Source organism: Abramis brama (assembly GCF_963993115.1).
Source record: "Abramis brama genome assembly, chromosome: 13".
Lineage (NCBI taxonomy): Eukaryota > Metazoa > Chordata > Actinopteri > Cypriniformes > Leuciscidae > Abramis > Abramis brama.
Window position 1 is genome coordinate 31633589 of NC_139975.1, and position 11310 is coordinate 31644898.

Below are 11310 nucleotides of genomic sequence, written 5' to 3' on the forward strand. Positions count from 1 at the left end.
AAGCTGCCAGACGAGTCCTCAGAGTCGCCATAGGCAGTAGCTCGCAGTGAGGGCAGCCGCCGTCGGCGAGCGCGAGCACTGCGTGATCTTCACCCAGGCAGGAAATGCAGATGACATGGCGGTCCCCGTCGCTGAGTGAGGCTCTGCATGAGCCGCAGGAAGGCATCTTTAAAAAGACGCTAGCTCTTTTAGAGTGTGTGTCGCGCCAGCGAGCACACACATACACAGAACAGAGAGTAAAAGGATATAGGCGCCGGATAGCGAGCGGGAGCGGCGGTAGAAGGCGGCGTGGCCAGCGGCTTCAGGTGATGGCTCGTCCCGCTGAAAGGCTTCTTCAGACGGCGCAGCTTCTCTCTCCGGATCCAAAGACGCGTGAGCTTCGCTGAAGAGATGAAAAATCAGATATCAGCTGCCTCCGAGCCTTGTTTTATAGGCCTAAGCCACGCCTGTTTTGGCAGGATGTGACGCAGTGGGCGCGAAGCGCCCTCATTGGCCTGACGTCACTATAGGCCTCGCTAGATAGGCTGATGCAGTTGCCGCAGAGCAGCCAATAGGCGCGCGAGCTGTCTCGCCTATGCCTGCATACTGCTGCAACGCGTTTTACATTAATACAAAATTAAAGGATAATTTTTTGGCTTCAATATCTCACGGAAAAGTGATTTTACCCTAGCGTAAGATACTTATGCAGTACGAGAGACCTCTCGTAAGAGAACAATGATTTCTTGATGTTCATCCTTTCCAAATTAAATAATTTAAAAATATATCTCCTGCCATTTTCAGACACAAATGCTTCCATGAGAATGACCCATTCAACAAATAATATAACAATAAAAACATCCAAACATACAATGTTTAAACCTCTTAGAGCTGCATAAGTTTCACAGATTTTCATCTTAACCTGTAGGAGGAATTTAACACAGTTCTGACGTCCTTACAAAACAAGCTCAAACATGGAGAAGAAATGAAGAAAAAGTTTGATAAAACAATTGAACACATCAAGGTGAAGATATAAAGAGTTAAATACTCAACATTCACACAAATAGTTTATTATTGACATTAGTGGAGTGTGTGTTCATACAGCGCTGACTGAAGTGAATGTGATTTGATTTCAGTCTCAAGCTGAGCACACAGAGCGTCAGATTAAAGAAGAGTTTGAGAAGCTTCATCAGTTTCTCAGAGACGAAGAAGAAGCTACAATCACTGCACTGAGAGAGGAAGAGGAGCAGAAGAAGCAGAGGATGAAGGAGAAGCTGGAGGAGATGAACACACACATCTCAGCTCTTTCACACACAATCAGAGACATGGAGGAGATGATGAAAGACAATGACGTCTCGTTTCTAAAGGTGACAAAATCAATCTGGCTTCATTCTTTGTGCAGAAAACAACTTGTATAGAGAGACTCATTGACACTGAGAGTGTTTGATAAGATATTAAAATGTTTTCAAACTCTATATTTTCCAGAACTTTAAAGTCACGATGGAAAGGTGAGTGAGCTGCTCGTATCTCTTCTCTCAGTGGATCTGAACTCAAATTCACTGCAGTTCTGACTCCTGAATGTTCCTCAGAGTCCAGATCTCACAGCCGGATCCACGGATGAGTTCTGGAGCTTTGATTCATGTGTCGCGTTATCTGGGTAACCTGCCGTTCAGAGTCTGGAAGAAGATGCTGGAAACTGTCCAATACAGTGAGTCTCAGCAGATTTGATGTTTTATATTGATTATCTTTGAACTGATTATGTAATTGGCATGATACAATTCCCTGACATAATAAATCGTAAACATTTGATTTTATTCTAACTGACTCTGACATTATTTTCAGTAAAGAGTTAAAAAGAATAGTCAAACATTCGCTCACATTTAATGATGCACAGATATCATTAAAACCTTTTCATTTATGGAGTCAATAACGAAATAACGAGAAAACATATGAGAAAATGTATTTCATTCAATCAAAATACGTTGCCATGAGAAAAGACAGAGACCTTCAGCCGCTGATTGGATGCCTCCATCAGGCCGATTGAGCGCTTACAATAATCACTTGAATTTCTAAGTGAATCTGAACTGTATTTCAGAAAATCTTCAGATCATACAGCGAACTCAGAATGAAATGTTTATTCCTCATGGTTTATGTTTATGTATTAGGATACTATAGTGTTGATTGAATACTGATATTAAACATAAAGCCTCAATCCATTCTGACAGTAACTGAGAGACCATTGTTATGAGAGCATGATTTATGTTTTGAAGTCTTTATATGTGTTTTACATTTACATTTCTAATACATCATATCTAATCCTCTAATCTGATGTTATTCTCTTTGCAGCTCCGTTGACTCTGGATCCAAACACTACAGATCTCACACTCTCTGCTGATCTGACCAGTGTGTCGTACAGTCGTGTATACAGTGTTGGGGAGTAACGGAATACATGTACCGGCGTTACGTATTCAGAATACAAATTATGAGTAACTGTATTCCGTTACAGTTACCATTTAAATAGTTGGTATTTAGAATACAGTTACATTGTTGAAATCAATGGATTACATGACGATACTTCTCTGTTTCACGAGTTTATTCACTCTCTAAATAAATTAAGGCAACTCCATGCATTTCCCAGAAGCCCCAATATGAAAACGAAAAAATGCGCGGTTTGCGTGATCAGTCACAATGGAGTCGGAAGAGGAGCAGCGGGAGCTAGAGGAAGAGATGGAGCCGGAACAACAGAGCCAGGGCAAGAATGCGTTTCTATCTTGGAAATTCAAACAGCATTTCACAGAAACAAAGAGAAGGGAGCACGAAATATAACGGTGCAGTGCAACCTCTGCTTGCCAGCAACCAACCTCCTTTCAGCGTCCAACTCCACCTTCAACCTGAAGAAGCATCTTAAAGTAGGCCTACGTTTTTTTGTTTTTTTTTTCAAATACGTGCAGTCAAAACTTGAAATATAAATTCTCAGAAAATGCATTAATACCAATATTGAAACGTCTGTATATATCCATACTCCCTTAATAAAGGAGTCCAGACATTAGAAAAATATCGGTCTACATGCGTTTTATAGCCTATTTAATATGAGGGAAATAAAACATGCATGACACAAAAAATCTTTAACTTTTAGGTGCTAATCTGTGAATTACACTGCGCAAACCAAAAGTAATACTACTCACCGGATGAAGAAGGGTTGGCTCTCCACAGAACATAAAATATTTATTTTATTTTATTTTTCGTATTCGCATTTATGAGAAAAAAAACAAAAACAAACAATGTTATGGTTGTGACAGTTCTCCGTTACGGACGTGAGCAGCACTAAAAGACTGCTTTAAAACTTTCACAGAGACCTCAAACAGAAAGCACAAAGCCTTTCTTTAAAGTGAATTTCGTTTTGTATTAATTTTATCTTAATTTTAATCAATGTTTCATCAACCAATTACCTGGATTTAAGTAAATATAGCAGACAATAATCAGGACACGGAGGCGACAGCGCGCGAACTGGAGCTGGTCTCATAAATGAACGCCCGTTTCACACATACTCTGTTTGCAGTGCGTTTTTTTTTTTCCGTACCTATGTTAACAGGTTAGAGCTTTCACACTGCGGTCCGTTTATCCGTCCCAGGAGCGGTGTGTATACAGCAGTGCAGAGATCGTTTCCGCACCGAGTGCATTTCTGCTGTGCCGCAAACGCTGAATTAAAGTGACAGCGCATGGTTCGTGGTCAAAATGAACACAGATTGAGCTGAAAATGTAGTAATTTCACCATAAATGCATTTAATTAAATAAAATGTAGTAATACCATCATAAATGTATTTAATTAAATAGGCCTACTGCTTTTTTTTCACAGTCATCTTTTTACTTTAAGACCGGGGTAAAACAATGAAAACTAGGCCTACAGTTTACTTTAACAAGGCGAAATAATGAACAACACTCGTTTGATTCGTGGAGGTTGAAAAACAAGTTATTTGTGGCATGCACGATTTAGCCTATTGTATTCAAATTTAAATGCAAAAGAAAAGGCATGAGAGTCGGCTGTTTTTGTCAATTTTAAGTTTTAATTTAAAATGTTTGCGATTTTAATAGCCTACATGTTAAATATGTTACCACTTGCTTGCACAACTTAATCTACATAGAAGTAATGCATTGATTAATACGTTGTTTAAATTGTTTAAACTTGAATATGTCTATTAAAGAGTGTATTATGTGTAGGCTACAAAGAAAATTGCACCGGTGACAAAACTCTTTTTTAAATAAAAGTTGCTGAAAACTTCTGGATTTGAAATACAAATATTGTGTATGTGTTTGTGGTATCAGTGGATCAGTTACGCACTCCATACGCATCATATGTGAAAGCACTATAGCGCGTGCTGCTCTCCTGTACCACATACGCAAAACGCAGCGCATCCGTATGAAATGTGCATTTCTCTCAGGCGCGTTCACTAGGCTACTGCGAAGATCGCGAGTCAGCATCGTCAACTTCATCTTTGTAGCCGACACTGACAAAGAAAACACTTGTTTATTAATAAACAATTAAAATATCTCCTTTCTATATTTGACATAATTATTACTTTTGCCGGTTCTTTGTGACAGCTTTTAGGTGCTTTATTGGCATACGCGTCACCACCGCATTCACCGCACCCCACAAGAATAGGCCTGTTTATTAAGCAGGATTTGATGTCCGACACATATAAAATGCAATTCAATGTGGAAGTAATCCAAGTATTCAGAATACGTTACTCAGATTGAGTAACGTAACGGAATACGTTACAAATTACATTTTTGGACATGTATTCTGTATTCTGTAACGGAATACATTTTGAAAGTATCCTTCCCAACACTGCGTGTATATAAAACACTTCCTGAAAATCCAGAGAGGTTTGTCAGGTATCCAATTGTCCTGGGATCTGAGGGCTTTAACTCAGGAACACACTGCTGGGATGTGGAGGTTGGAGACAATACACACTGGATTCTTGGAATAACCACAGCATCAAACCAAAGGAAGGGAGTGGATTTCCTTGACTCTAATGTCTGGTATGTGCGATACATGAACAGCAAATACTGCTCAGAATCCCCAGAGAATCCCGCCACTTCCTTAACTGTTAAACAGAAGCTTCAGCGTGTGAGAGTTCAGCTGGATTATGACAGAGGAACAGTGTCATTCTCTGATCCTGTAACTAACACACATTTACTTACATTCAGATCCACCTTCAACGACACAGTCGTTCCATTCTTATGTAATTACTGCTCAACTTCAACTTCTCCTCTGAGGATCTTACCAGTTAAACTCTTTATTACAGCAGAAAATCACAGAAAAATCTGATTCTGCTTCTAGACTAATTCAGTTTTGCAAATTATGCTTCAATAACAACACTGCAATAAAAGGGTCGTATTCATCAATCACACTTAAATGTAAAATAACACAAAATATTTACACTCAGGACCTTAAGGACAAAACTATCCCCATTGAAAACTACATTTCTTTTTTTAATCCCAGGGCCATTTAACAAACAAACATTTAACATTTTTATTCTGTTGGTAAAGATACAAAATTTAAATTTGGACTTTTTCACAAGATGGCGCCATTTTCTCAGGTTTGGCCTATAAAGCAAATACTCGCTTTATTCATGTTTTCTTCTTCTGCGTATTTGCGTATCAATTGGATAAATGATGCAGTTATAATTCATGTGGATGTCAGTGTGGTTTGTATGCATGTACTAGAAAAAAGGTCTGTGTCACTGCATGAAAAGAGGTGTATCCGGACCAGTATACTCCTGTATACACTGCTGAAATTCGGAAGAATCCGGGAGTATACTGGCCGGATAGCTCAAATTCCATGGGTCTGTATATATCCGTATACATCCGAAATGATACCAAATCGGATGTATGTTGTGGACGTATACTCCCGTGCTACAGCCATTTGTTGCCATGGCAAGTAATCCCTCAAAGGTTTTTTCAAGAGAACATTTTCACACCTTTGTGCACCTTTTGGCCTTCCCCCCCATTGGTCCTTTTCTTTTAAAACCACTCCCATTACCCAGACCACTATTGGAGGACAGGACACATTGAAAACCCAGAAAAGTGATTTGATTGGTTACTTTTAGAACATAGCCCACCCTAGGCCTTATTGCACAGTGATTTGATTGGTTATAGGCCAGCTATGCATATATTGCTCAGTATACACTAAACCCCCCTTACCCCAATTTTAATACATTCAAATATAATTTTAAGAAAACACACAAAGAACAATGAGAAAGTCTGACATTTTTATTAAGGTAAATAAAACATTCCAAAGAGCATTATAAACAAGCATTAAAAAGGAATGGGGGAACAAAAATATTTGAGGGGATGAAAATGTAAAGGAACAAAAACAAATATAACATGAACATTCCAAAGAACATTATAAACATACATTAAAATGAATGGGGAAAAAGAAATGTGAACAAAGGTGTAAAGGAAAAAAAAATACAAAACGTGGAGATAAGCAACATGCACATCAAAAAGGAACAAAGATACAAAGTATACAATATAAAACGACATCAATAAATAAATATAGAAATTAAAGTGTATATATGTAAATATTAATTTTTTCAAACTGCCATGATGCACTGGTGGTGTGACGTAGCGTGGGTCAGCCTCTAGTCTGGTTTGTAGTACCTGGCAGAGAGCAGATAACTCTGTGGTTCTGTTTGGTGGAGACCTGGCCTTCCACACTGGCCTTCCATCAACAATAGCATCTTCATCAGACATCAGTTCTGTTGTTGCAGTCTTCCACAGTTCCCTTTATGTGTTGGGTTTGTACAACACTGGACCTGGTCTCCAGCAACTGCAAAACATGACAGTAATTTTAACCACTAAAACACAGAGGAGGATAGTTACATTCTGAAAAACAAAAACTAAAAAAACTGCTTAACCAGTTTCTTAACTTACCCATCTCTTTCGTTGACAGTTCTTTGCAGTGTTCTTCATACTGTTTCTTTTCTGGGCCTTTTCAGGCTGAGCCAAAGAATACTTCCTCTGCAAAGTCTCAAAATACGTCTTGCAACCTGTTAAATAAATCATAAATAAATGTAATGCCAATAAAACCAAGTAAAACAGAGGACATTAAAATGATTACAACATCTTTAAGATTACCTTTTGCACATTCAGGGTCAACGTCTGTAAAAGTTGTCCTTAATTCTTCGAAGAGATAAGTGGTCACAGCCAGGTTATGTGATGAATTTATTCTGGGGGAAAAAGTTGCAGGCATCATTAATGAAATTCAGTTTTAGTATTTCAAATCCATATAGTAGTAGATTAAACTAACATTTACAGTATACAATACGCAGTCTTACCCGGTTTGTGGATCGTATTTGTGTGGGTTGTTCTCTGAATTATGGAGGCACTTTACGGATTCCTGTAAAGTTTGAAATTAAAAAGCGTTTAAATGGATTCACAATCTGCAAGAACCACAAAACTGAATTTTCAGTTTGAATAAGTTGGCCATCACAGTAAAAATAAGAGACAAAACATATCAGTTCATAAGTCTTTAAGATGTCACTCAGCGCCTCTGATATCTTACCGGTTCGTGCCGCCTTCTGCCTATACAAGGCCACCAGTGCAGGTGTGTGTTGGTCAAGCACAGCATAGAACTGGTTCCGTATGTTGACGTTTGTGATGCGTTGGAACTCAGCACAAAGCTACAAAAACAAACAAAAATAATTATATAAAAAGACTAATACTCGATTTGCAACAGAAAACACATTTGTGATGCAACATGTTCCGTTAAAATACATTGTTGAGCAACATGGTCACATACAAAGTGATAGTTCTTACACACAGTGAATAGTGGCATTTGCTGTTCCACTTGAATGTGATACATATTAAAAATTTGGCAGTGAAATATGTGTGAAGAGTGGCAGAAAAGAGAAGTGAGTCTGTTTTACCTGTGATTCAATCCGAAGAGCCGGCCATTTCCCCAAGAAGTCCTTCACCTGCACAGATAAAACAATCAATATGAAACCAGTCAAATTATGCAATCAACCTCTTTAATGACAAATTAATGATACACAATTTCAAGTGAATATAACTTACCGATAAAGTTGCTCTCTGGTGACAATGTAGGTCTGCACATGCACACAAAAACAGACAGCAAGATATTTAATTTTTAAGAGACGTTTGATTGATGCTAATGAATTAGGCTCCAAATAAAAGAAATGGTGAAAAATAGTTACAGCCTAAATTAACACTTGAGTCACCTTGATTTTGTGGATGCTCACTGCACTCCTTCCACTTAAACCTATAATGAAAAGACGTTTGTAAAGGGTTTAATAAAAAACTTGCATAGTTCATTCGGTAACTATTATGTCCATAACCTTAACTTTGTTTGAGTAAAAGTTAACATAACTGCTAACGTTAGCCACTAGCTCATTTGGGTGCATGTAGATAACATCACATTGAACTTGCCAGAGCAGGGCGCTTAACACAAACAGCAGCAACACACTCAAAAACAGAAGGACTATCTCTTGCTGAAAAGAGTTATTGACTAACGTTAACATTATTGCCCTGCCACGACATTAACAGTACACAGGATATTATCTGTAACTAGCAGGCGGACTGACGGCAATCGCGCCCGCGGCACCGCGCTTGCAACTTAAAAATAGCCTCGTCTAACAGTCAAATATCACGTGTAATATGATATTCTTACAATATTACAACAAGCAAAGTAGTTTTGAAGTGTTTTGGTTTACTTACAAGTTGTTTCATTCTTGATACACGTCGCTCGAGATGGTAGCCATCTTGGACAGATTTTTCAGGTAACGTCAGCTGCACGTCATGACGTCATATCACGTGATCGACAGTACACTTTAAAATAGTGAGTGAACCAGCGGTGTTCACTCAGAAATGCTGAGGCACACAAACATAAAAATACATATTTGTTCATAGACATTAATAGTTTAAAGGTGGATTAAATCAGCAAGAGATTTTAACTGTAGTGACCTCGGTCTTCAATTCAGTGGAGTAGAAAAGCTCAGGTTCCTTCTACCTTTTTAATAAATATCAAGTCACCTTTATTTATACAGCACTTTTTACAATACAGATTGTTTCAAAGTAGCTTTACAGAGATAACAGGAAAGTAATGCAAGACAGTTTGTTTCCAGAAGAAAATAGCTTCAAAGTCCAGCTTAAGTCAGTTCAGTGGTGATTCATTTTGTTGTATAAATAAATAAATACATTTAAATGTGTATATATATAGCCACTTTGGAGAAAACCGTGATGTCATCGTCCAGCTCAGTTCAGATCTCATATAATAGTGTCAACGCAGGCAGATCAATAATATTGTTGAATATTAAATTAAATGTCCCCAACTAAGCAAGCTAAAAGCCAATTGTAAAAAAGGTGACAATTGTTGTTGTCTACAATTTGTAAAACTTCACAATAAAATTTGAGATATTCTGAAATGTTTGGTTCATTTTTCTTTATTTGTTCCATTAAATTTATTGCTGGGAAAAAAAATAATCGCGATTAATAGCATCCAAAATAAAAGTTTGTGTTTGCATAATATATGTGCGTGTACTGTGTATAATTATTTTGTATATATAAATACACACATATGCATGTATATATTTAAGATTTTTTATTTTTTATTTTTTTTTATTTTATTAAATTATTTATATTTATATATAATATAAATTATGTATAAATGTATATACAGTATATACATGCAAATATTTCTTAAATAAATACATGCATATGTGTGTATTTATACATACAGAATAATTATACACAGTACACACACATATATTATGCAAACTTTTATTTTGGATGTGATTAATTTTTCCCCAGCATTAATTAAATTCCTTTGTTTATTTCATTAAATATTCAGATGATTTTGTGAACGTATATGTTCAGACTGGGTGTTTATTTTGTCCTGTTTTTATAAAAAATATTTGATTAAGAGACTTTTTTTCATGCAGTGGTTTTAAGGCCCTGACACAGGCAACGTGAGCCAACCCTAGAGTCGGCTTTAGTCATTGCTAGTTCTTTTTTTACAAAAAGCTTGTTTGCTGTAGCCTATAGTAGTCCAGAGATAATTCTCAACCCTGAAGTCCTCCCTGGCCACCCCTCCCTCTGAGAACAGCCAGCACCTTTAGTGTCAGTCATTAACATATGAAAGGTCTTCACACCTAACAGTTGTCAGTCCTCTCACACCCAGCAGTGTTTCAGCTGTATATGTCCGTGAAATTTCACGGATTCCTGTATATGTCCGCATATGTGAGGTTTCCGGGTTTATCTGGAAATATACTGTTCCATGTTACTCTGATCCGCTTTTTCCCGCATACATCCGGCAAACATCAAATTACACAGGAGTTTACCATGCCCGTATTTTGCCGGATTTGAGTCTTTTCATGCAGTGTGTGTGTGTGTGTGTGTGTGTGTGTGTGTTGCAAGGAAAGATTCCTTGAGTTCTGGAGCTTATAATGCACTAACAAACACACATCCATTTCCTGACTTATATTCAAGAACACAATAGGTTCCCACGATGGATGGGCAGAAAAGGAAGGAAGAATGTTAACATGAATGCACACTTGTGGTAAAACACAATTCCCATGAGTTAATACAATGTAGTATTGAAAGTACATTGTTTTATGATTTATGCCTGTCACATGTTTTACATTGTTATATGATTTATGTATGCTTTACATTGTCATATGATTTGTTAGTCACATGGTTTGACTTCCTCTGGGAAAAACCTTAGCACACAGGAACTGATGTAACCAACGTTCCTATATGAGTGCTTTTTGTATAAGAGTGTTGCGTTTTTGATTTTGATGTCATTGCAGCCCTGAAGAGAATATAGTTCATCTTCAGTATACTTTTTACTAGAATCCTTTGACTGATATTGCTCTGCTGTATTTCTTAACTTGACAAACTCGGACGAGAACAAGTTAACCATATATACCGCTTGAACAGCATATAAGGTAATTAGCCATTGTAAATCCTTTTTCAGGACTGCCCTGAAAAGGATAGAGCTGAAAGTATTATAATCTGTAACCTTTTGTTTTGTTTGATACAAACCTTTTATTGTTTTATTGTATAACCAGTATTTTAATCTTAAATTTTATTTTTTAAAGACAAGTAGGCCTACTGTTTCTTCATAATTCAGCTCATAGAAGGCAATTCTATAAATATATTACCAGAGCATTATAAGTGTAGCTTATACTACAACTATTCTTTAAAGAATCCTTGGACAAGATTCTGCCGGAGGTAGGCATAAATTTTTATCCATATGCATAACTTACAAATATGTATTGTTACACATATAGTATTCCTAGACTTGCTGATATG

The 11310-nt window shown here is 37.2% G+C and overlaps 2 protein-coding genes across 2 annotated transcripts; one reads left to right on the plus strand and one right to left on the minus strand.

The window, feature by feature from the left end:
- Positions 1–958: 958 nt before the first annotated feature.
- On the plus strand, positions 959–2417 carry LOC311095368 (E3 ubiquitin-protein ligase TRIM35-like; the record flags this gene model as incomplete). Its single annotated transcript, XM_084133860.1, has 5 exons — positions 959–1000; positions 1113–1343; positions 1462–1484; positions 1566–1684; positions 2323–2417. Exons 1-5 carry the CDS (start codon positions 962–964, stop codon positions 2415–2417), a joined length of 507 nt encoding a protein of 168 aa, XP_083989986.1. The 5' UTR covers positions 959–961.
- Positions 2418–6233: 3816 nt separating this feature from the next.
- Positions 6234–9525, minus strand: LOC311094716 (uncharacterized protein). The gene is made up of 9 exons (XM_084132843.1): positions 8716–9525; positions 8220–8260; positions 8056–8087; positions 7908–7955; positions 7544–7661; positions 7317–7378; positions 7117–7208; positions 6913–7028; positions 6234–6808 (listed from the first exon to the last, which is right to left on the minus strand). Exons 5-9 carry the CDS (start codon positions 7607–7609, stop codon positions 6725–6727), a joined length of 420 nt encoding a protein of 139 aa, XP_083988969.1. The 5' UTR covers positions 7610–7661; positions 7908–7955; positions 8056–8087; positions 8220–8260; positions 8716–9525; the 3' UTR covers positions 6234–6724.
- Positions 9526–11310: the final 1785 nt, after the last annotated feature.

Bases quoted from the DNA above. Each gene is read 5' to 3' on its own strand.
- LOC311094716 (XM_084132843.1), bottom strand. From the start codon at position 7,609: ATGCTGTGCTTGACCAACACACACCTGCACTGGTGGCCTTGTATAGGC. The intron at 7,379-7,543 runs GTAAGATATCAG...CAAACTTTACAG, and splicing joins GCAGAAGGCGGCACGAACCG to GAATCCGTAAAGTGCCTCCA. The intron at 6,809-6,912 runs GTAAGTTAAGAA...CATGTTTTGCAG, and splicing joins ACTGTCAACGAAAGAGATGG to TTGCTGGAGACCAGGTCCAG.